The sequence below is a fragment of the Chiloscyllium plagiosum genome, chromosome 2 (genome assembly GCF_004010195.1).
Source record: "Chiloscyllium plagiosum isolate BGI_BamShark_2017 chromosome 2, ASM401019v2, whole genome shotgun sequence".
Lineage (NCBI taxonomy): Eukaryota > Metazoa > Chordata > Chondrichthyes > Orectolobiformes > Hemiscylliidae > Chiloscyllium > Chiloscyllium plagiosum.
Genome location: NC_057711.1, coordinates 4,053,939 through 4,080,807, shown reverse-complemented (window position 1 = coordinate 4,080,807; position 26,869 = coordinate 4,053,939). Strand labels below are relative to the sequence as shown.

Here is a 26,869-nt window from a genome sequence, read left to right as displayed (position 1 = left end):
CTCCCAGTCCCCCTCATTGTCACCCATCTATCTGCCATCTTTGGAGTTACTACTTCCCTGTAACTCTGATCTATGACCCCCTCTGCCTCCCGAATGATCCGAAGTTCATCCAACTCCAGCTCCAGTTCCCTAACACGGTCTTGGAGGAGCTGGAGGTGGGTGCACTTCCTGCAAGTGTAATCGGCAGGGACGTCGATGGCATCCCTCACCTCATACATTTTGCAGGAGGAACATTGCACTGCCTTCACTGCCATCCCTCTAAAGCTAACTTTTCTTTTCAAAAAACTGGGTCTAAAGAATACAACAAGTAAAATTCAGCACTTACCTACTTACCACAACAGGTGTTATTATTAGGTTAGAGGAGGAGGGCGGGTGGGAGGCACTACCCGTGTAGTGCCTCGGGTTCCTCTCCTTCGCGCTTTTAAAGGGGGAAAAAACCTACCCAGGTAAGCTTACACTAACTGCTTCCGGGTCTCGGCTGCCCCTCTGGTCGTCGTCACTTCCCCCTGGTGCTCCCGCTCTTTCTGTGAAGAGAGAGTGAAAGAGAAAAAAAAAACACCGCTGCCCGCTACCGGTAAGCACTTTTAAAACCAAACGGTCTTAAATCTCTCTTCAGAGCCTCGTCGCTTTCTCTTCCTATATCATTAGTTGTAATGTGTTGGGACCTGGTTACCCTCCCCTTTTAGAATTTCGAAAAATTTAATCAAGAGACAGATATCAGTAAAACATTTTTAAAAACTTCACCCTACTCACTATTATAGATTTACAAAAAAGTCAAGATTTAAAAAACAAACGCTTATCTGATCAATGAAATCCTAACACTCCCAGCTGTCAGTTGTTCCAATAATGAGATCTCTCCAAGGTTGGCTGTGAAGTTTCAATGTTCGTTTGTTTTTCTTGGAACAAACTCCACTTCCAGAGGGTGCTTGTACTTTCACAGACAGTCAGCTGTCAAAGCTCAGTGCAAGGTTTTTTGATGAACTCTAAAGCTGTTCTTGGACCTCCAACATTGTCTCTCCCAAAACTCCTGCTCTCTCCCTTTCCTCCCATTTAAAGTCTCATTGTTTTTTACCTTTCTTTAGAAAAGTTCTAAAACTAAAGCAAAAGCCTATAAAAACAGTAACGACTGCTCCAAGAACTCAAGGAAATGGCTCCAGCACTGAAAAATACCTCATAAAGGCAGCATTATAGGGTAGCTATTTGGATAACAATATCCAGAGTGGGACAACAAGGGACAGAGTAAACAAACATAGAAAAAAGAAATAATTAGATTCAAAAATCGAAATAATAGTCGGAAGGTAAAATTAATTACTTTTCACTTGGATGCATTTTGTATTCTGAAAATAGATAACTTAACTACACCAATGCAGTTTGATGGATATGATTATATAACCATTACAAAGACATAGATACAAGGAGCAAAAGCTGGTATTGAAATATTCAGGGCTAAATGACTTTCCGAAAGGACAGGCAGGGAGGAAAGAGTGGTAAATTAGCATTGTTAGTACAGGATGGAATATTTGATCTTTTTGATTTGATTTATTTTGATTTATTATTGTCACATGTACCTATCAATTGCCATGCCAAACAGTGATGCATTTGGATAGAATGCTTTCTATGTACATCTACAAGAATTGGTAAAGTGTCTTTATGGACATGCCAAATATCCTTAGCTTCCTGAGGAAGTGGAGGTTCATTGACTGTAGCATCAGTGTGGGCTGACTAAGATAGATGGTTAATGAAAGCAAGAAATGATCAAAACATAGAACATTACAATGCAGTAGAGGCTCTTTGGCCCTCGATCTTGAATCATAAAATGTGGGTGGAGGTTTAAAAAAAAAGAAAGAAAACAGTGGTAGGAGTCATCTGTAGGCTCCCTAACAGTAACTCGACAGTGGAGGAAACAATAAATCAGGAGATAATGAGTGAATGTAACAAAAGCAGTACATTAATCTTGGGTGACTTTAATTGTCATGTGGATTGGGATAGTGAGATTGGCAGAGGAGCCCATGAGGAATAATTCATAGTGTGTAGTTTCCTAGAACAATATATCATAGGTACAACCAAGGATCAGTCTATTTTGGATGTAGCGATGTGTAATGTTAGAATAAAGGGTTCCATTACATAGAATTTAGCATTCATAGAGTAATCGAGATGTACAGCACAGAAACAGACCCTTCAATCCAACTTGTTCCTGCTGACCAGATATTCTAACCTAATCTAGTCCCATTTTCCAGCACTTGGCCCATAGCCCTCTAAACCCTTCCTATTCATGTCCCCATCCAGATGCCTTTTAAATGTTGTAAATGTACCAGCCTCCACCACTTCCTCTAGCAGCTCATTCCATACACACACCACCCTCTGTGAGAAAAAGTTGCCCCTTAGGTTCTTTTTAAATTTTTCCCTCTTACCCTAAACCTATGCCTCTATTTCTGGACTCCCCCACCCCAAAGAAAAGACCTTGTCTATTTACCTTATCCATGCTCCTCATGTTATTATTAACCTCAGTTTGAGAGGGAATAACTTGGGGGTCAGAAACAACTGAGCAAAGCTTAAATAAGGGTAATTATAAAGAATGAGAGCAGGGCTGGCTGGAATGGACGAGGGAAGGAGTTCAGCAGCAAATATGGTTGAGGAACAATGGCAAACATTTGAAAAATAGCTCCTGGCTCACCATATAAACATATTCCAGTGAGGAAGAAAGATTGCAGAAAGGGGATAAGTAAACATGGTTAACCAGGGAAGTTGAGGATAGCATCAGATTGAAAGCAAAACAGTCAGTTCTGCTATAATGTGGTAGTTCCATTCTCGTGCCACCCCGAGTTATAATAAAATCATGTAATAGCAGCTCCATTTAAACTAATGGGGCTGGAATCACGTTATAACCAATACACGCTTTAAAGCTTCACACTTTAGAAACAGTGTACCTAATTCATCAATTGTGTTCCAGCGAATTTGTGTTAACGGCACACGCATTATAGTAGAAAAACATATATGGTAAAGATTAATGGTAAGCCCAAGGATTAGTAACATTTTACAAACCAACAAAAGATGACGAAAGTAAAAGTAAAGAGGGAGAAAATAAACTTTGAAGGTAAACTTGCAAATAATATTAAGACAGACAGCAAGAGCTTCTTCAAAGATATAAAAAGGCAGCGAGAAATCAAAGTGAGCATAGTTCCTTGGAAAATAAGACCGGGGAAATAAAAATGGGGAACCAGGAAATGGCAGAGAAATTGAATAAATAGTATAGATCTGTCTTCACATTAGAAGACATTAATAGTATTCCAACATTACTGAATAATAAAAGGGACAAAAGAGGAGAGGAAATAAATACAATAACTATCAGCGATTTTTGAGAAGATTTGTAACTCAGGTTGATGGAAAGTCTAAGTTAGCTCGCTGAGGGAGATCCTGTTTGATTAATTTAATTGCTTTGTTTTTTAAAAGGTGTCTTGATGAGGGTAGTGCAGTTGATGGGGTTGACATGGACTTCAGTCAGAACTTTGACAGGCTCCCACATGAAAGACTGGTTCAAAAATAAGGGCTAATGGGATCTAAGGCAAATTGACAAACTGGATCCAAAAGTGGTATTCAAATAGAATGCAAAGGGTGATGGTAGATTGGAAACCTATGACCAGTGGTGTACCACAGGGATTGGTGCTGGGACCCTTGCTACTTTTTATGTATGTTAACGACTTGGATGTGAACATAGAAGCTATAATTAGTAAATTTGCAGATGACATGAAAATTGAAGGTGTTGATAGTAAGGGAAAAGTCTCAGGCTACAGTCTGTTATTAATTAGCTACTAAATTGGGCAGTGCAATGCAGATGGAATTTAGTCCTGATAAGTACAAGGTAATGCATATTGAGATGTGTCATAAGAGAAGGACATGTATAATGTTCTTAGGGAGTACTGAGGAACAAAGAGACCTTGGCATATAAGTAGACAGGTGGTCAACACAGGTAGACAGGGTTGTGAGACAGCATATGGGATGCTTCATTAGCCGCAGCATAGAACGCAGGAGCAAGGAAGTCTTTGTAAAATGTCTTTATAAAACATTTTTTAGGCCACAGATGGAATACTCCGTGCAGTTCTGGTCGCCACACTGTCAAAAGAATGCACTGGAGATGGTGCAGAGGAGGTTCACCAGGATGTTGCCGGGATGGAAAATCTCAGTTACGAAGAGTGACTGGAAAGGCTGGGTTAGTTTTCATTGGAACACAGGAAACTAAAGGGGGTTTTGACTGAGGTGCACAAAATTACAAGAAGCATAGACAGAATAAATCATGAGAGTCGTGAGAGGTGTCCAAGACCAGAGTGCATAAGTTTAATGTGTGGAGTAGGTAGTTTAGAGGAGATATGATAAATATATTTTTCACTGTTGCCTAGAGGGCAGTCGAGGCAGGCACTCTTACAACTTTTAAAAAGCATCTGGATGAGTACTTAAAATTCCAGGGCACAGTGGAATTGAGCCAGGGTGTTTGTTGGTTTGTATAACTCCATGAACGATATACTGGCATTAGAGGCAGTCCAGAGAAGAGTCACTAGTCACCATGTCTACAGGGACTATTTTATGAGAAGAACTTGAATAGGTTGGCTATTCAAACTCATTGGAGTTTAGAAGTGGCAAGGTTATTGAAACATGAAAGATTCTTAATTACTTGACATGGTAATGTAGAGAAAGAATTTCCCCATCAGGAGAGTCTAGGACCAGAGGGCATAATCTGATAATTAGGGATCACAATTTAAAACAGGAGTCCAGAGGAATTCTTATCTCAGAGGATTGTGAATCTATGGAATTCTTTACCACAGAGGGTTGTTGAGGCTGGTCATTAAGTATACTCAAGGCCGAGACAGACAGAATTTCTTTTAACCAGTAAGGAAACCAAGCTTTATTGGGAAAAGACAGGAAAGTCAAGTTGAAGATTATATCATGATCTCATTGAATGTTTGAGCAGGCCCAGGCTAAATGGTCTACTTCTGTTCCTATGTCTTATGATCTTATATGATGAAGAGTTGAATTGAAGTTTCTTCATTCAGACAACTGATGGATTTTTGGAATTCACTGGTAAAAACAGTAGAATATTTGGTTCATGAGGCTGATAAATTTTTCAACCTCATTCTCCTGCTTTCTCCCCATAGGCCTTCAGACCCTTGACAATCAAGAACCAATCTATCTCCGTCTTAAATATACTCAATGACCTGGCTTCCACAGCCTTCTGTGGCAATGAATTCCACAGATACACCAATCTCTTGCTGAAGATGTTTCTCCTTACTTCCATTCTAAAAGGTCTTCCCTTTACTGTGCCCTCGGGTCCTAGTCTCTCCTACCAATGGAAACATCTTCCCAACATTCACCCTGCCCAGGCTGTTCAGTATTCTGTCTGTTTCTCCTCATCCTTCTAAACCCCATTGAGTATAAACCCAGAGTCCTCAAACATTCCTCATAAGTTAAGCTTTCCATTCCTGGGATCATTCTTGTGAATCTCCTCTGAACACGCTCCAGGGCCATTGCATCCTTCCTAAGATATGGGGCCCAAAACTGTGTACAATACGCCACACGTGGTTTGACCAGAGCCTTATAAAGCCTCAGAAGTACATCCCTGCTTTTATATTCAAGTCCTCTCAAAATAAATACCATCATTGCATTTGCCTTCCTAAACTGACTCAATCTGCAAGTTTACCTTGACAGAATCCTGAATTAGATATCCCAAGTCTCTTTGCACTTCAGACTTCTGAATTTTCTTTCCATTTAGAAAATAGCCCATGCTTCTATTCTTCACACCAAAGTGAATGACCTTACACTTTCCCACGTTGTACTCCATCTGCCAGTTCTTTGCCTACTCTCCTAACCTGTCCAACTCTTTCTTCAGGCTCCCCACCTCCTCCACGCTACCTGTCTCTCAACCTATCTTTGTATCATCTGCAAACATAGCCAGCATGCCCTCAGTCCCTTCATCTAGATCGTTAATGTATAAATTGAAAATTTGTGGTCCCAACACTGAGCCATACGGAACACCACTTGTCACCGGCTGCTATCCTGACAAAGACCCTTTTATCCCCACTCTCTGCTTTCTGCCAGACAGTCAAGCTTCTATCCAGGCTAGCACCTTGCCTCTAACACCATAGGCCCTTATCTTACTCAGTAGCCTTCTGTGCGGCACCTTGTCAAAGGCCTTCTTGAAGTCCAGGGAGATAACATCCATTGGCTCTCCTTGGTATTATCTGCTTGTTACTCCCTCAAAGAATTCTAGCAGATTTGTCAGGCATGGCCTCCCCTTCATGAAATCATGCTGACTTTGCCCTATTTTACCGTACACTTCCAAGTATTCAGAAATCTCATGCTTCACAATGGATTCCAGGACCTTACCCATGACCAAGGTTTGGCTAATAAGTCTGTAATTTTCTGTCTTTTGCCTTACTCATGTCAGTATCACGTTAGTGATTTCCCAGTCCTCTGGAACCCTCCCAGACTCTAGCGATTCCTGAATAATCACCACTAATGCCTCCACTATCTCTTCAGCTATCTCCCTTAGAACTCTGGGGTGTAGTCCATCTTGTCTAGGTGATTTATCCACCTTCAGGCCATTCAGTTTTTCTAGCACCTTCTCCTTGGTGATGGCCACGATACTCAGCTCTGCTCCCTCATTCTTTTGAATTTTTGGGATATTGCTCATATTTTCCATTGTGAAGACTGATATGAAATAATTATTCAGTTTCTCAACCATTTCCTTGTTCCCCATTACTATCTCTCCAGCATCATTTTCCAGCGGTCCACTGTCCATTTTTGCCTCTCTTTTGCCCTTTATATATTTAAAGAAACTTTTACAGACTTCCTTTATATTACTGGCTAGCTTATCTTTATATTTAAGCTTGTCCCTTATTTTTTTGTTGTGCTGTGTTGGTCTTTGAAAGCTTCCCAATCCTCTGGTTTCCCACTGCCCTTTGACACATTTTATGCTTTCTCTTTTGCTTTTATGCTCTCCTTGACTTCCCTAGTCAGCCACGGTTGCCTCATCTGCCCAGTACCAGATTTCTTTTTCCTCCAGATGTGTCTCTGCCATGTCTCCTGAATTGCTCCCAGAAACCCCTGCTATTGCTGTTCCACTGTCTTTCCTGTTTGGCTCCTCTTCCAGTCAATTCTCCCCACCCCCCCCCCCCCCCCCCCCCCCCCATGCCTCTATTGTTGCCTTTTTTCAGCTGTAATACCATTATCTCTGATTCTCATAACCTTGATGCTTCATAGATTAAAACTCCTGCTCTCAGGATGACTAGTTTCCCAACATTGAAACCTTGAACCTTCTGCAAAATTATTGCACCTGATCAGAATTCTCTGCCTGCACCCCTGGGTTTCTCTGTTTGACAACACTCCCCACGGTCTTACCAAAATGTAATCCCTCACATTTACCTGAATTAAACTCCCTCTGCCATTTCTCAGTTGACCAAGATCCCATTATACTCTTGGATAACCTTCACTAACCACTCTACCACCAATTTTGGTGTCAACCACAAATTTACTAATCATGCCTCCTATATTCTGGTCCAAATCATTTATATAAATGACAAACAATAGTGCAATTGGCACTCATCCTTGTGGCACAATTGGTGACCTCTTTCAGCTTTGCTGATAAGATAGTCCTTCCATACTGGGGACCATCCTAGTAAACCTCTGAACTGCCTTCAATGAAATAATATTATTCCTTAAATAAGGGGACCAAAACTGCTCACAGAACTCCAGATGTGGTCTCACTAGCGCCTTGTACAGTTGCAGGAAGACTTCCTTACTGTTATACTGCAATACACTTGAAATAAGGGCCAGCATTTCATGAGCCTTCCTGATGACCTGCTGCACCCTGGCTGCTAGCTATCTATGCTTTATGAGCAAGTCCCCTCAAATCCCTAGGTGTTGCAGCTTTCTGCAGTTTCTGTCCATTTAAATCACTTTCTGTTTTTTTTATTCTCCCTTCCAAAATGAACAACTTTACATTTTTCCATGTTATACTCCATTTGCCAAATTCTTGCCCACTTATTTAACCTATCAATATCTCTCTATAAACTATTTGTATGCCTTGCCATCTATTTCATCTTGGCCTCAACTCCACTCTCCTCATCTCGGTCTTAAATCTGCTACCCCTCATCCGAACATTATGATCTCTTGTTCTAGATTGCTCAACATGAGGAAACATCCTTTCTATACCTACTTTGTTAATGCCTTTTAGCATTTTATACGTATCAATTAGATTTCCTGTATTTCTTCTAATCTCCAGAGAGTATAGCCTTAAACTGCTCAATCTTGCTTCATAAAACAAATCCCTCATCTCCCAAAACAATATACTGAACCTCCTCTGACCTGCCTCCAATACACTACATCTCCTCTCAAGTAAAGAGACAAAAATTGTACACAGTAATCCAGATGTGATCTTACTGATGCCTTGTACAGTTGCAACATCACTTCTTTACTTGTATACTTTTTCCCTTCAGCATAAATGCCAAACTTTCATTGGCCCTCCATTTCGTGCTGTACCTACATCTTATTTTTCCACAATTCATGCACAAGGGCACACAGATCCCTCTGAACCAAACATACTGATATTTTTCTCTATTTAGATATTAAGTTGCATTTCTCTTCCTCCAACAAAAATGGATAACCTCACTTATTAAACTTCATTTGTCAAATTTTTACTCATTTGCCTAACCTATCTATATCCATTTGTAAATTTTTTATTTCTTTGTTGCAACTTACTTTCCCACCTATTTGAAAGTAATCTACAAATTTGGCTATAATATTTTCTATCCCATATCCAAGTCATTAATATAGATTATTAATAGTTTGAACTTGAGGATGAACCTTATGGCCCCCACTAGTTTCTTCCTACCACCTAGAAAAAGACCCATTTATCCAGACTCTGCTTGCTGTTGGTTAGCCAATCGTCTAATAAATTATTCCTCATCCCATGTTATTTTATCCTGTGTATTAATCTTTTGTGCGGCACCTTATCAAATGCTTTTGATAAGTATTTTGAGGTTTGGCTTCATAACCTTCCATTGAACTGCTTTATTTCTGACTACAGAATTGCATTTCCCTTTCAAATAATTAAAAGCAAAGTACTGTGGATGTTGGAAATCTGGAGCACGCACAGAGATACTGGAGAAGCTTAACCGTTCTGGCAGCATCCATGGAGAGAAAAAGAGTTAATATTAGTGTCCTCTGAAGTTCTGAAGAAATCAAATGTTAATTGTTCCTCTTTTCACAGATGCTGCAAGACCTGCAGAGTTTCTCCAGCATTTTCTATTTTTGTTCCCTTTCTAACAATGATATTGATTTCAACGTGGACCCGAACTGCTGGCAGTTCACCTTCCCCAAATCAGAGTTCTCTGCTATTACTCAGTGACATCCTTTACCTTGACACCAAGGACACGTGACAATAAAATCAAAATCCAATCAAGGACACAAAACACCATCATGGATTCTTGTCTGTAGCTGCAAAAACATTTCTTCAATACTGAATTACCAAGGCTTTCCCCATTTTCCTTCAACCACCATTTCCACACCTCATACATCTGAGCCACCTCTGGGCAGTGCTATGGAAACGTCACCAGACTAGAAGATCAGGTTAATATTCTGGAGATGTGTGTTCAAATCCCATCATGCCAGACGGGAAATTTAAATGCAATTGCTAAATCTGGAATTCAAAGCTAGTCATCATTAAGGTATCCATGAGACTACATTGGAAACTTCTAAATATCAATCCTGTTTACTAATATTCTTTAGGGAAGACAACTTGCGAACGTTATTGGTTTTGGCCTTCATATGAATTCAGGCACACACAAATGTGGTTGAATGCTGGCCTTGTTAGTGGTGCGAACAATCCCTGACAGAATTTATTAAAACTGGCTGGAGGATTCATCACTCTTGTTAGTATTCAAATCTAAGTACTAGTTGGAGAGTTGGATGCTCTTTGAGGAGTTTGTAGTACCTACCTGTAGCTTTGTAAAAGCCTGATATGTTAAGCTATCCCAGGAAACACTTAAACTGCAGCTTGACCAATTCTGGAAACACTTACCCTCACAAATATAGTGCAGTGACATCAGCTGCTGTTCAAGTTCTGAAACCTGGAGCTAAAACTGATGCAAATGACATTATTTCCTGCACAAGTGATTACCTAATAAAGGAGAAGCATCCTACAGTACCCATTTTTAATGCCCTTCCTTTACTAATTAGATACACCTAGCCACTGTAAAAAAATCCTAATATACCTTACTCATAAACACTATTCAACTTATTTCATTAGTGAATTAGTTAATAATTTGTGTAGTAAAAGTAATATAATTGAAACATTCATTTTTCTAGTTTCGAGATAGGACAAGGAAAACCAATTACTTGAGACTAATAAAAGTGATCAAAGATAGTTACCTCTGTCCCCTTATGTACCAAATTCCCCTGTGAATCAAATTCCCAACTTCACACTTTGTCTAAATCTCACTGAGGCAATGATTTCCTCACTATGTACCTTTTACTGAAATTTGCCAATCTAGTGTATGTACTGTTGCTACAGAATGTCAGTGGTGGAGAGAATGGGTGTTTGTATGTGTGGTGCCAATCAAGCAGGCTGCTTTGTCCTGGATGGTGTCAAGCTTCTTGAGTATTGTCAGAGCTGCACCCATTCAGGCAGGTGCAGAGTATTCCATCACACTCCTGACTTGTGCCTTGTAGATGGTGGACAGGGTTTCAGGAGTGAGGAGGTGAGTTACTTGTGGCAGGATTCCTAGCCTCTGACCTCCTATTGTAGACACTATTGTAGACAGTATCAATGCCTGGCACTTGTGTGGTGTGATTATTACTTGTGAAAGGGTTCGAGCAGAGGAGACTGACGGGGTACATGATATAGATGTATAAAATTATGAGGAGCATAGGTAGGGTACACAAGAAGAAAATGTTCTCCTTGATAGATGGATCAGTGATAGGGGGCACAGTTTCCAGTAAGGAGCAAGAGGTTTAGAGGGAATGGGCGGAAACATTTTTCTCCCAGATGGAGAATCTGGGATTCACTGCCCATTAGGGTGGTTGAGGAAGAAACCATTATAATATTTAAGAAGTATTTAGATGTATGTTTGAATTTGCCAAGATATATAAGGCTAGGGACCAAGTACTACAAAATAAGATCAGAATATTTAGGTGGTTGTTTTGGCCTGTGCAGACTCAGTGAGCTAAAGGGCTAATAGACCTCAATGACTATGACTATTACTGAACAAGTCTTAAATCTGACTTGATGAAGGATATTTTGTTTCATTTTATTCAGTAAGGTGGTCGTTCACTGAATCACAAGCCTGCAATGCTGCAGTATGGTTTGAACAACAGAATATGCAAAAGAGAATAAGCCAAACTATTTACATATAACAAAATTTGAAAAGTTTTGAAACACACAGTAAATATGCAATTCCATCTATGTCAACACCATTACTTTATAATATTCAACCTCCATTCTCTTTTCTATCATGTCTATTAGTTTCACTTATCTGTTTCTTTCAATCTCCACTCTTGAGACTATGATAGCACTTTCTTCATGGGCAAGTGTTTCATACATCTAACCTCAACCAGGACTTCTGTGAAGTGGAAACAAAAATATTCCAATCTATAAGATTTTCCCTGACCAAAAATAATCAATTCTTGATTTTTCTAACAGAAAGAAATCTTATGCTCTTTAATATGTATGTATGCTTGTAAAACTCTTGTAATGAAATTCCCATTTTTACTCCAGGGACTGACTCTGTCATATTACCTTAAAAAGCCATGTGCCAGAAATGCTGACAAGTGTATCATTCAAACCCCTCATATGCAGAACAAAACCCACATGCTACCAGTTCAAAATCCAACCTGTAAAATAAATGATATTTAGTAGATATTCTTACATGTCTTATATCATAGATTGCATGACCAGAAAGTTTCCAATATCTTTAGTTTGTGTCTATCACCATCAGTAATCAAGTGCCATGTTAAATACAGAATCCTGTTCTATGAAGTAGTCAACCTGTTTGTATTGCTTCTGATGTCATGGAATAAATTGTCCCATCATGCCAAATCTTTAATATTTAGAATTATTTTAACTTCTAAAAGAAGGAATTTATATAGCAACTTTCAAAACTCAGAAAACCCCACATTATTTTAGCCAATAAAGTAGATACTTCTTTGAGGTGACATGGTATGCAAATTAGGCACAACAAGCTCTCAGTGACATCATTACAAGACCATCTGTTTCTTATTATAATGTTTATTGAGCAATTAGGTATTGGCCCCAACAGTGGGGATAATTCCCTTGCTTTTCTTTAAAGTAGTCCCACTGAAAGAATAGATGAGTAATCATTTTAATATCTCACTTTGAAACATAACAACTCTAAAGTGCAATTCTCCCTCATTAATGCAGTGGAGTGTCAGCTTTGTTTTTTGTGATGATGCTGCTCCTTTAACAAGGTTATGTTGACCTTGTTTTTTTCAGAAGGGGCTGTAAAAGGCAGAGGTGCCAATATGGCTACCAGAGACTGCCTAAGTCAACAATCAGGGGAGGCCTTTAGGTTTTTTTTTTAAACAGTACAATGAAAGGGGAGTGGCCAGTTCTCCCAGTTCAGGAACTTTCCTAGTTTGGTTTAGTTTTCGCATTTAGAAACTGCTGAGGACAGAGAAGCAGCTACAGTGAAAAGAGATTCCATGCTTCAACAAATGATCCCTGGTGGATCCTCTCTCCAACATCTCTCCTGGGTTTGAAATTACCTTTTTTGCCACGAGTTGTGATTATGGGATGTTGCAAGAAATTGGAACAGCATCATTAAGTTTGATAGAGTAAGTTGGATTTTCAGATAGGTTAAGTTATTCTATATTATACTCTGTTTTGTTTGTGTTTCATTCAGTAAGTCTATAAATAAATGCTGTTTTGTTTAAAACTGAGCGGTTTGACCAGCTGCATCACTACTGAAAAAGCCACCTTACATCTGCTTAAAACAACTAAAAAGGTTAGGGTCTGGGTTACCATCTTAAAACATTTTAAGGGGGTCTAGCCTGATTCATAACAGTGCTCAAGTGTTTGAAGTGGCTCTTAAATCCACTACCTTATGACTTAGGTTAGAGTTAGATTAGATTAGATTACCTACTTACAGTGTAGAAACAGGCCCTTCGGCCCAACAAGTCCACACCAACCCGCCGAAGCGCAGCCCACCCAGACCCGTGCCCCTACATTTGCCCCTTCACCTAACACTACGGGCAATTTAGCATGGCCAATTCACCTAACCTGCACATTTTTGGACTGTGGGAGAAAACCGGAACATCTGAAGGAAACCCACGCAGACACAGGGAGAATGTGCAAACTCCACACAGTCTCCTGAGGCGGGAATTGAACTTGGGTCTCTGGCGCTGTGAGGCAGCAGTGCTAACCACCGTGCCACCCACAACATCTATTAACTGAGTCATGACTGACATGTTATAAGCTATTAAGCTATCTATAGAAGTAGGGGAAGTACAACAATGAATTATATGTTGAAAAGTGTGGTGCTGGAAAAACACAGCAGGCCAGGCAGCATCCGAGGAGCAGGAGAATGAATTATATGTAACAATTCTATCTAAAATCAAATTGTAATTAATAACTAATTTATTTTTCTTCCTTGTTTCAGCATCTCATTGTGAATATTATAACAGAGGTATGTAATGTTAATATTATCTAACAACTGGTTTTCATACTTATTCCTATTACTAGAAACCACAAAAACACAATAATGTGGCTCATCTAAACTATCCAGAATGAGTTGACCTCAATATAATACACATTACACAGTGCTAAAGCCTAGTTCCATCACTAGAAATCACAAGTAGATCCAGTGCAGACGTCTGTTGTAACATATTTAAAAATAATTTAAAGGCATTTTGGATAAGAGTTATGAGAGTGCACTAAGGCAGCAGCAGTAAATTGTTTTAATTCCTCAATGTAGTATCCTGAAACCAAACATCTTCAGTTGTATCATGGATAAGCTTTCCTTCATCATAAGGTAAGAAGTAAGGATGATCACAGATGACCACGCAATGTTCAGCACTATTTCTTGTTCCCCCAATTCTGAAACAGCCTGTGCCCTTATGAAGGAATACCTCGTGAACATTCAGCTTGGGTTATACATATGTGTCAGACAATGACCATCTCTAATGTGAGTGAATGTAACGACCCAACCTTCTGTGACCCCACTGTCAACCTCATTAGGATTATTAGTAACCTGGATGTAAGTTTGCTTGCTGAGCTGGAAGGTTTGTTTTCAGACGTTTCCTCACCATACTGGGTAACATCATCAGTGAGCCTCCGGTAAAGCACTGGTGGTATGGTCCGCTTTTTATTTATGTGTTTAGGTTTCCTTGGGTTGGTGACATCATTTCCTCTGGTGACGCAATTTCCTGTGGTGATGTCATTTCCTGTTCTTTTTCTCATGGGGTGGTAAATGGGATTCAGGTCAATGTGTTTGTTGATAGGGTTCCAGTTGGAATGCCATGCTTCAAGGAATTCCTGTGCATGTCTCTGTTTGGCCTGTCCTACGATGGATGTTTTGTCCCAGTCAAAGTGGTGTCCTTCCTCATCTGTATGAAAAGATACTAGTGAGAGTGGATCATGTCTTTTTTCTGTGTAGCTAGTTGATGTTCATGTATCCTGATAGCTAGTTTTCTGCCTGTTTGTCCAATGTAGTGTTTGTTACAGTTCTTGCAAGGTATTTTGTAAAGCACACTAATGATGTTACCTAGTATGGTGACGAAGCATCTGAAAACACACCTTCCAGCTCAGTGATCAAACTTACATCCAGAACCTCAACCTGAGCTACAAATCTTCTCAAAACCTACTATTACCAGTAACCAGCAACTGAATGGAATCAGCTATCTAAATGCTATGGCTACAAGAAGAAGTCAGAAGCTAGGATTTCTATTTCAAATAGCTTACTCCTTATTCCCCAAAGCTTGTGAAATATCTGCAACACTTAAGGCGGGAGTGTGATGGAATACTCTTTATTTAACTGGATGAACACAGTTCGAGGAACACTCAAGAAGTTACCAGAGGTAAAGCAGCTTGCTTGATTAACACCCCATCAACACTTTGTACAGTGGCAGAAGTGTGTATTATCTACAAGATGCACTGAAGCAACTCACCCAGGCTTCTTGGACAGCACTTCCTATGTCAGTCACCTCAAACACTGAGAAGGATGAGAGCAGGAGATACACGGGAATGCCACAAATGCAAGTTTTTCTGCAAGCTATAAACCATCCTGACTTGAAGTATATCAGTGTCCATTCACTGTTGCTGAGTCAAAACTTGAAACTCTGCCCCTAAAAGCATTATAGGTTTACTGCACTGCATGGACTGCAGCAGTTCAAAAAGTAGCTCACCAACAGCATCTCAGGGCCAATAGGGATGGACAGTAAATGCTCACCTGTGATTTCCCATTCTGTGAATGAATTATAAAAAAACATTGTATGCTGAAATTGGAGGTCTATATCTAAGTTGCGGAACGTTTCAGAGAACACCTCTGGGACACCCGGACCAACCAACCCAACCATCCCGTAGCCCAACACTTTAACTCCCCCTCCCACTCCACCAAGGACATGCAGGTCCTTGGACTCCTCCATCGCCAGACCATGGCAACACGACGGTTGGAGGAAGAGCGCCTCATCTTCTGCCTGGGAACCCTCCAACCACAAGGGATGAACTCAGATTTCTCCAGTTTCCTCATTTCCCCTCCCCCCACCTTGTCTCAGTCAAATCCCTCGAACTCAGCACCGCCTTCCTAACCTGCAATCTTCTTCCTGACCTCTCCGCCCCCACCCCACTCCGGCCTATCACCCTCACCTTGACCTCCCTCCACCTATCGCAATTCCAACACCCCTCCCCCAAGTCCCTCCTCCCTACCTTTTATCTTAGCCTGCTGGACACACTTTCCTCATTCCTGAAGAAGGGCTTATGCCCGAAACGTCCTATTCCTTGGATGCTGCCTGACCTGCTGCGCTTTTCCAGCAACACATTTTCAGCTTAGAAATACATGTCCCTTTTAAACTCTAAACAGATTAATTCCAGAGTAGATTCCAGAGTAAGATCATCTATAGTTGAAACATTCACTTGCTGTCAATCCATGGGTGCTGTCTGACCTGCTATGATTTTCAATGTTTTTTGTTTTCAGAGCTAGTTAAGCTCACTCAACTCTGTATTTAAAAGGAGAAAGTGAGGTCTGCAGATGCTGGAGATCTGAGCTGAAAATGTGTTGCTGGAAAAGCGCAGCAGGTCAGGCAGCATCTAGGGAACAGGAGAATCGACGTTTCGGGCATTAGCCCTTCTTCAGGAATGAGGAAGGGCTAATGCCCGAAACGTCGATTCTCCTGTTCCCTAGATGCTGCCTGACCTGCTGCGCTTTTCCAGCAACACATTTTCAGCTCTGTATTTAAAAGCCAAGCTCCTGACCATCCCCTCCAACTCCACTTTAATTTACTCTCCTCCTTCTCTTTCAATATTCTCTTCACTTTAGGCACTTCTGATCTTTAGGCACCTAACGCAGAGATGGGTGCATACAGAGGACCTCATTCTGGATCTGACTAAAAGTAGCCTTCAATAGATCTGAGCAGGTGGCCTATGAAGGGAGCATAATCCATGACTATCGACTTCTGTTTTAAGACAATTAAACCAAGGGAAATAGGAACAGGAATAGGCATTCAGGTATTTGAGCCTGCTCCATGCTTAAATGGGATCATGGCTGATCTCACATTCCTCACCGATCGTGGGTATAGACATTCCTGGATGTCCTTGGAGAGAGCATCGGATGTTAACTTCTGCAACTGAAACTTTTCAAAATTAGGTGGGCACTATAGTGGCTGGGGCCATCATTTTAGAGTATTAGAGTCATACAGCATGGAAACAGACCATTCGGCCCAACTCATCCATACCCATCTGGTTTCCTAACTGAACTAATCCCATTTGCCTAATTATCAATGGAAGAGGATAGGCCACTGGTGAGCCTGAAAGGAAGAGGCACCTGTTAATAAGTTATTGCAGAATAACAAAAAGTGCAATTTATATTACTCATCAAGTATAATTACTGAGGACTCTCAGAAGCATACAACTGTTCCTGACAAATGCTAATTTCTTTTTCCACCCAGAGATTGTGTGACATCATCAAATTGGGTGGAGCTTAATGCAACATCAACATTAACTCTTTCAAAACTGTTTCCTTTTACTGGCATTGTTAAAGATTAGAATTAGAATTAGGATTAGTTTTAAATCCCTGTAGTGTGGAAACAGGCCCTTTGGTTCAACAAGTCCATACCGACCCTCCAAAGCGTAACCCATTCAGACCCATACCGCTACCCTATATTTACTCCTGATTAAGGCACCTAACCTATACATCCCTGGACACTATTGGCAATTTGGCAAGACCTATGCACCTGACCTGCACATCTTTGGACTGTGGGAGGAAACTGGAGCACCCAGAGGAAACCCAAGGGGAGAATGTGTAAACTCCATACAGACAGTTGCCCGAGGCTGGAATTGAACCTGGGTCCCTCGCGCTGTGAGGCAGCAACGCCAACCACTGAGCCATCCCAGAGTGGGAACGGTTTGGTGATTTTTTTTCCCAGACCTGGGAACCTGCAAACACCTTCTTTTGATAGACGTAAATGTCTTTGCTTTTGCCAAATTTTTAGTTTAAAATGATATCAGGCAGCAGAGTTTCTCTTTCTCCTCCTCAGCAGTAGCATAGCACAGAATGCTGTATTGAAGGAAGTTGTACAGTTGCCCAAATATCAAGTATTAAATACAAATGATGCTTGTTCTTTATTTCAGTACATGGAAGCGACCCACATTTCATCAACAACATGAACGGTCTGACCATTTCCATAGATTTTGTCAACAAAAGACTGTTACTTGAAAAGTACAACAATACAAGAGTACTCCAGATGAGCTTTTTGTTCACCCCAGCCCTCTACAAAGCTATTTCCAGTAAGGACCATCATACCTAATTATTAGAAATTTTGTGACATCAGTAGCTAGAATGTAGGCTAAGAATTGCTTTGATTGATTAATTTTCCAACACTGTAAGTGTATTCCTGAAGTTTTCTCTTTTTCTAATGTGTATGCTTGCTTGATTTCTTGAATTTTGATTAGATTAGATTAGATTCCCTGTAGTGTGGAAACAGGCTCTTCGGCCCAACCAGTCCAGACCGACCTTCCGAAGAGTAACCCACCCAGACCCATTTCCCTCTGACTAAATGACCTCACACTATGGGGCAATTTAGCATGGCCAATTCACCTGATCTGCACATCTTTGGACTGTAGGAGGAAACCGGAGCACCCGGAGGAAACCCACGCAGACACAGGGAGAATGTGCAAACTGCACACAGACAGTCAACCGAGGCTGGAATCGAACGTGCAACCCTGGCGCTGTGAGGCAGCAGTGCTAACCACTGAGCCAGAATTGTTGTTTTCAAATCCAGATCTAGTCTATCCAACAGAAATAGGGCAAATTCATGTCAGAAATTAGAAGTTGGAATGGCTTATTTCTTACCAGGTAAAATTAGACTATCTATACTACAGGAGAAAGTGAGGACTGCAGATGCTGGAGGTCAGAGTCAAAGAGTGTGGTGCAGTTGTTCAAGAAGACAGTCCAGTACCACCTTGTCCAGGCTAACTAGGCAAGGATAACCAATGCTGGGACAATCAGCAGTGCTCAATTTCCATACAAGTATTTTCTTAATAAAATGATGTGACTCCCTATTACATAGCTTTTGAAAGTCCACAACACTGCATTTCTTGCCTCAAGATTATCTTTTGGCAAACTTATAAAAAGGAGTAGAAAAGATTAGTTTTGCTTGGGTAGTTAAAAATGTTTTAGATATCAAACAGGAATAAACTTGGAAAGTTCACTGAATGGGAAAATGATTGGAAGTTAAGGGGAAAATTAAAACAATTAATAATATTTTAAAACTGGAGTAAAGTATTATTCCTCAGTTTAAGAATTTTACTATAGTAATGTTACTACTTGCTTCAGCATTTATAATTTATGTTTATCCTATGCATATAGGATCTGTCCTCTGCAGATAGAAGGATCTGAACATGTATGCCTAGAATTTTGTATGAAATGTCTGATGTTTGGCTAGGTCTTTCATCTGTTGTCCACCTCCCAGTCCAATCCAGTATCCTAAATTTTTTTGTGGCTAGAACATCTTTAAACTCTGTCCTGGCTCACAGATATTTCTTTTTTTTCAGATTCAGATAAATATATGTCACTGGAATCCGTGAAATATCCTAACTACTTTGTCCGTTACTTTGACAATGGGACTATTACTTTGGAGAAATGGCAGATGGGTGATCTGTTTCGAAAGCAAGCTTCATTTCTTGTCCATAAGAATAGGTGGTTTGCCAAATACAATGCATTTGAATCGTTTACCTCACGACAAGAATTCCTCTTTGCCAATCCAAATGGAATTATATCAATGGAAAAATATGATGTCAGAAAAAGGATGGCCATGAGTTTCAAGACGACAGGTATTTTTGTTGTTTATTCCCAAGATGTAGCCAGCAAAGCTGCCAGTTATCAAAGAATGTACGGAAGGCAACTTAGCTTCAGTATAAATAAGAATTCTTCAGTAAATGGTATTCTTATGAATTTTCAGAGATAATCAACTGAATTACAAGGGATTGGTGGATCATGAAAATGAGAGAATTTGCACAGATTCAGACAGTACAGAAAATACCCTTCAGCCCATCGATTCTACACTGATAAAATTACCACTAAAAGTACACTAATCCTAATATCTTGCACTTGTCCCACATCCTTGAATGTTACTTTATTTGAAGTGCTCATTCAAATATTTTTAAAGGTTGTAAGGTTTCTAGCTTCAACTGGAGAAAGTGAGGTCTGCAGATGCTGGAGATCAAAGTTGAAACTTTATTGCTGGAACAGCACAGCAGGTCAGGCAGCATCCAGGGAACAGGAGATTCGACGTTTCGGGCACAGGCCCTTCTTCAGGAATGATAAGGGCCTGTGCCCGAAACATCGAATCTCCTGTTCCCTGGATGCTGCCTGACCTGCTGTGCTGTTCCAGCAATAAAGTTTCAACTTCTGGCTTCAACTACATTGCCAGCAGTGCATTCAGATACCTACCACCCAGTGAGTTAAAACATTTTTCCCAAATCACTTTTGAACCTTCTGCCACTTACCCTAAAACTGTACCCTATCGTGATTAATTCCTCAACCAAGGGGAATAGCTGCTCTCTATACCCATCATAATCTGATACACCTCAATCATGAGCCCCTCAGTCTTCTCTGCTCAAAAGAAAACAATCCAAACCTAGTTAGTTTCTACTTATAGCTCAATTTCTCCATCTCCATCCTGGTGAACCTTCACCTTCACCCTCCAGTGCTAACACATCCTTCCTGTAGTGAGGTGACCAGAATTACGCACAGTACTCCTTCTGTGGCCTGACCAATGCTCTGTACAACTCTAACATTATCTCCTTGCTCTTATACTCTATGCCATGACTGATGAAAGCAAGTGTCTAATGTGCCTTCTTAGCTATCCTGTTCATGTGCTCTGCCAATGTCAGGGGTCTGTCAATAATTACTCCATGATTCCTCTGATCCTCTAAGCCACCCAGTATCCTCCCATGCATTAAATATACCCTCATCTTGTTTCTTCTTCCAAAGTACATTACCTCTCATTTATCAGGGTTAAATACCATCTGCCACTAGTCTGCATATCTGATCAGCCCAACTATATCTTCCTGTAACTTACAACAATCTTCTTCACTATTATCTACTCTACCAATCCTGGTGTCATCTGCAAATTTGCTTCACATTCCTCCCACATTTGTATCTATATTATTTATGATATAACAAACAATAAGGGTTCCAGTAACTGATCCTTGTGATACACCACAGGACACCAGCCTCCAGTCACTCAAACAGTGTTTTACCACTACCCTTTGTGTCCTATTACTAAGCCAGTTTCTGATCCATCTCACCAAGTTTCCCTCAATTCCATGCAATTTAACCTTCTCAGTCAGTCTCCCATGTCAGACCTTGTCAAAAACTTTGCTAAAATCCATACAAACTACATCAACTGAACTTCCCTCAGCCACAGATTTTTTTTAAATTCTTACAAATTCGTGAGGCATGACCTTCCTCTCACAGAGTCAGGCTGACTATCTTGAATTCAACCATGCCTTTCTAAATGGGTATTAATTTGCTACTTCAGAATTTTCTCAAATAGTTTCCCTACCACTGACATGAGACTTACCAGTCTGCAATTTCCTGGTTCATCACTACCACAATTCTTTAAAATATGCAACCAAATTTGTCGTCCTCCAGCCCACTGGCATTTAACCCATGGCCAGAGAAGAATTAAAAATTTGTGTCAGTGTTCTAGATGTAGGTTTGCTTGCTGAGCTGGAAGGTTCATTTCCAAATGTTTCGTCACCCTACTGGGTAACATCTTCAGTGGGCCTCAGGCGAAGCACTGCTGATAATTCCTGCTTTCTATTTATATGTTTGGGTTTCTTTGGGTTGGTAATGTTATTTCCTGTGGTGATGCCATTTCCTGTGGTGAAGTCACTTCCTGTTCTTTTTCTCAGGGGGTGGTAGATGGGGTCTAAGTCGATCCTAAACTCTATCAATAAACACATTGAGTTAGACCCCATTTACCACCCCCTGAGGAAAAGAACAGGAAGTGACTTCACCACAGGAAATGACATCACAAACCCAAAGAAACCCAAGCATATAAATAGAAAGCAGGAATTATCAGCAGTGCTTCACCTGAGGTCCACTGAAGATGTTACCCAGTAGGGTGACGAAACGTCAGAAAATGAATCTTCTAGCTCAGCAAAACTACATCCAGAACCTCAACCTAAGCTACAAATCTCAAAACTTGTGTCATTGCCTGTAATTCCTTGCCTATTAATCTGGGTTTTAGAGTCATGGAGTCACACAGAGTGGAAACAGACCCTCTGGTCTAATCAGTTACCTTAATTAGTTTGTATAGTTTTAGATTACTTATGTTGTCTGGAACTGAGTGTCTCTCAGACTCTGCAGCGTACACAATATTAATTTACACAGACACCTTAGCATGTATCAGCTAGGGACTACACAGTACAAGGCTGCAGTCAGCAAATCAGGTCGCAAGTTGGCTTGAAGACAACAAAGGTTAAGGGTTAAATTTTACACTTTTAACAATTCTATAGCTAACTATCTGATTCTTTAGAAACTTGAAATACTTCCCAATATTCACAACTTTGCTGGTCTAATAAATTGTTCAGTCTGTTGGATCACTTTATATTCTGCACGGTCTTTCTGCTGCTTGTGAATGGCCTCCACATGTTCCACACAGCGATGGTTAAATTGATTGGAACTTTTATGGATGCTTTGTCTCTAGTTTGTACTTTCTAGGGCAAATGATTCACACATGCTAGTATGGATGTTACATTGTTTAGAGAGGCTTTAAAGTTTTCCTTATAGCATTTCATCTTCTTGCCAAAGGATGTCTTACCATAATGAAGCTCAGAATATACCTCTTTTTAGTGAGTCTTGTGTATCAGGAATGTGGTCAAAGTGGCATGCCCATCTCAGCTGGTCATGCATGACCAATACTTCGATACTGGTTTGAGTGAGTGGGTGGGGGTTGGACATGTAATACTTTAATGTCGGTTGTTCATTATACATCACCATCACACAATCCCAGCAGCATGAGGTCTTGACCCAATAGCAAGGAAAATCCAAGATGACTGTTAACCAGGCTCTGCTGTAGGATGGAGCCAACTAATAGCGTCATAGAGTCCTACAGTACAGAGACAGGCCCTTTGGCCCAAACAGGTCCATGCCAACCAACATGTCCAGCCATGCTAACCCCATTTCCCTGCACTTGACCCAGATCCTTCTAAACCTTTCTTATCCATGTATTTAACCAAATGCCTTTTTAAATATTGTTAATGCACCTGCCTCTACTACATCTGATGGCAGCTAATTCTACATGCATACTGCCCACTGTGTAAAAAAATTGCCCTGCAAGTTCCCTTTTATTCATTCCGCTTTAACCTTAAACTGATGCTCTGTAGTCCTTGATTCCCCAACCCTGGGAAAAAGACTGAGTGCATTCACTGTATCTGTGATCTTATACACTTCTATAAGATCCCCCTCAGTTTTCTACGCTCTAAGGAAAAAGTCCTAGCTTGTCCAACCTCTCCCTATAACTCAGTCCCTTGAGTCCTGACAATGTCCTTGTAAATTTGTTCTGTACTCTTTCCAGTTTAATAACATCCTTCCTACAGCAAGGTGACCAAAACTGAACACAATACTCTAAGTTTGGCCTCACCAATGTTCTGTGAGAGAAAGTGAGGGCTGCAGATGCTGGAGATCAGAGCTGAAAATGTGTTGCTGGAAAAGCGCAGCAGGTCAGGCAGCATCCAAGGAACAGGCGAATCGACGTTTCGGGCATAAGCTCTTCTTCAGGAATGAGGAAAGTGTGTTCAGCAGGCTAAGATAAAAGGTAGGGAGGAGGGACTTGGGGGAGGGGTTTTGGAAATGCGATAGGTGGAGGGAGGTCAAGGTGATGGTGATAGGCCGAAGTGGGGTGGGCCTGCATGTCCTTGGTGGAGTGGGAGGGGGAGTTAAAGTGTTGGGCTACGGGGTGGTTGGGTTGGTTGGTCCGGGTGTCCCAGAGGTGTTCTCTGAAACGTTCCGCAAGTAGGCGGCCTGTGGGGAGATACAATATTACAATATACTCCCTCAGGTCCTACTATTCACCATGAAACTCCGACCTTGATGTGACTTCCAAAATGCAAGACCTCATGCTTATCTACATTAAATTCCATTGGCTATTTCTCGGCCCACTTCCCCAGCTGATCAAGGACTGCCTGCAATTTATGATAACCTTCCTCATGGTCCACAAAACTCCTATTTTAGTGTCACCTGTAAACTTACTAATCATGCCTTGTATATGCTCATCCAAATCACTGATATAGGTAACAATAGCTGTTTTCTAATAGCATTACAAAAATACTAAATATTCAAGGGACTATAATGGAGGAGGAAATAAACAAAATAAGTACTGGGGAAACTAGTGGTGTTAATATCGATAAAGCCCACGGATCTGATGGATTGCATTTTAAGATTTTAAAGAAGTAGCTACAGAGCTAGTGAATGTGCTGATAGTAATCTTTCAAGAATTCTTGAATTCATTAAAAAAGTCCTAGAGGATTGGAAAATTGTAAATGTAACACCCTTATTCAAAAAAGAAACTAGACAAATATCAATAACCACAGGCTGGTTATCTTAACATCTGTCTTAGTAAAATGTTAGAGTCTATTAATAAGGATGTAATAGCAGAGCATTTCGAAACAAATAATGTAATCAAGCAGAGTCATCATGACTTCACAAAGGGGAAATCATACATGATAAATTTGTTGCAGCTCTTTGAAGAGGTAATAAAAAGATACATAAAAAGGGAACCTGTAATTGTAGTATATTTGGATTGTCAAAAAGCATTTGATGAGGTAATGCATTGAACTACTTTTAAGAAAATGGCCCTTTGTTTTAGAGTTAGTATATTAGCATGGTTGAGGGACAAAGTGTTCGGAAAAAGCAGGGGGCATTTTCAGGATAACTGCAACTGATAGGATGACACAGGGATCAGTGCTGAGGCCACAATTATTTACAGTATATATTCATTATTTGGATGACAGAAGTGAATGTACTAGCATCAAGTTTGTGGATGACACAAATACTGTAATAAAAATTCTTGAATGAGGGAAGGAATTTACAGACAGACATAGATAGTTGAATTGACTGTGCAAAAACTTGGAAGATGTAATGTAATGCCGGAAATTGTGAGGTAAGAACAAAAGAGCTGAATATTAAGTGGAGAAAGACTATTGAAAGCTACTGTGGAGTGGGATTTGTGGGCTCTCATGCATAAATCACAAAAAGTTAACAAACTGGTTCAGCAGGTAACAGGGAAGACAAATGGAACATTAGATTTGATGATTTGATTTAATTAAATTTATTGTCATCTGTACCTAAGTATCGTGAAAACTTTGTTTGTGAGCAGTACAGGCAGATCATAGTAAGCAAGGATGAACAGATCATAGGATGAAAAAAGCCTTGGACGGAAGCTTCTGTATCCTTTGCCTGATGGAAGAAGTTGTAGGAGATCTTTACTGTGGTTGGATGGGTCTTTGATGATGTTGGCAGCTTTTCCACAGCAATGAGATGGAATCTATAGATGGGAGGTTGGCTTCCATAATGGTCTGGGCTGTGCACTCCACCTTCTGTAGTTTCTTATGGTCCTGGGCAGAGCAGTTGCCATACCAGGCCATTATGCACCTGGATAGTATGCCTTTTATGGGTGCGTCTGTAAACGTTGGTGAGGATCCTTATCGGTTAGATGGGCTTTAGACTGGTTTCACAGGTCGGCGCAACATCGAGGGCCGAAGGGCCTGTACTGTGCTGTAATTTTCTCTGTTCTGTGTTTGATGCCAAATTTCCTGAGTTGCCCTGTAGAAGAACAGAGCTTTGACAAAGGGTCAGTTAGACTCAAAACGTCAGCTCTTTTCTCTCCTTCCAGATGCTACCAGACCTACTGAGATTTTCCAGCATTTTCTCTTTTGGTTGAAGAACACAATTTGTTGTGCCTTCTTGACCATCACATCTACATGGGAAGCCCACTACGGATTGTCAGTTATCGTCACTCCCAGGAACTTGATGCTGTCTCAACCTCCGCTCTGTGATATAGATGGGAGCGTGTTCTCCTCCTTTCTTTCAGAAGTCAATCATCAGTTCTTCAGTTTTGCCGAAATTGAGAGGAAGGTTGTTATCATTGCACACATCACCAAGCCCTCTATCTCCCTTCTGTATTCTGACTCATTGTTGTTTGATATCCATCCATTAGAGTGGTGTCATTAGCAAACTTGTAGATGGCATTTGTTCAGAATTTGGCAAAATAGTCATGAGTATACAGGGAGTACAGTAAGGCGCTGAGAACGCATCCTTGGGGGGCTCCAGTGTTAAGTATTATCATGGAGGAGGTGCAGTCGTCCATCTTCACTGACTGCGGCCTATGGGTCACAGAGTCATAGAGATGTACAGCATGGTACAGATCCTTCGGTCCAACCCGTCCATGCCAACCAGATATCCCAATCCAATCTAGTCCCACCTGCCAGCACGACCAGATAACACAAACCAATCTAGTCCCACCTGCCAGCACTCAGCCCATATCCCTCGAAATCATTTCTATTCATATACCTATCCAGACACCATCTAAATGTTGCAATTGTACTAACTTTGCCTCTTAAATGTTGCAATTGTACCAGCCTCCGCCACACCTTCTGCAGCTCATTCTATACACGTACCACCCTCTGCGTGAAAAAGTTGCCCCTTAGGTCTCTTTTGTATCTTCCCCTCTCACCCTAAACCTATGCCCTCTAGTTCTGGACTCCCCGACCCCAGGGAAAAGACTTTGCCTGTTTATCCTATCCATGCCCCTCATAATTTTGTAAACCTCTATAAGGTCACCCCTCAGCCTCCGCGCTCCACGGAAAACAGCCCCAGCCTGTTCAGTCTATACCTGTAGCCCAGATCCTCCAACCCTGGCAACATCTTTGTAATTCTTTTCTGAACCCTTTCAAGTTTCACAACATCTTTCCGATAGGAAGGAGACCAGAATTGCACGCAATATTCCAACAATGGCCTAACCAATGTCCAGTACAGCTGCAACATGACCTCCCAATGCCTGTACTCAATACTCTGACCAATAAAGGAAAGCAGACCAAACGCCATTATCACTATCCTATCTATCTGCGACTCCACTTTCAAGG

General features: G+C 40.8%; 1 protein-coding gene across 1 annotated transcript in view; it reads left to right on the top strand.

Annotated features, from left to right (window-relative positions):
- LOC122539512 (otogelin-like protein) overlaps positions 1–26,869 on the top strand; it is a 248,549-nt gene that overhangs the window by 160,183 nt on the left and 61,497 nt on the right. The window contains exons 12-14 of the mRNA XM_043674458.1: positions 13,665–13,691; positions 17,849–18,004; positions 19,271–19,549. Of these exons, the coding sequence (XP_043530393.1) occupies positions 13,665–13,691; positions 17,849–18,004; positions 19,271–19,549 (462 nt within the window). The remainder of the gene's footprint in view (positions 1–13,664; positions 13,692–17,848; positions 18,005–19,270; positions 19,550–26,869) is intronic.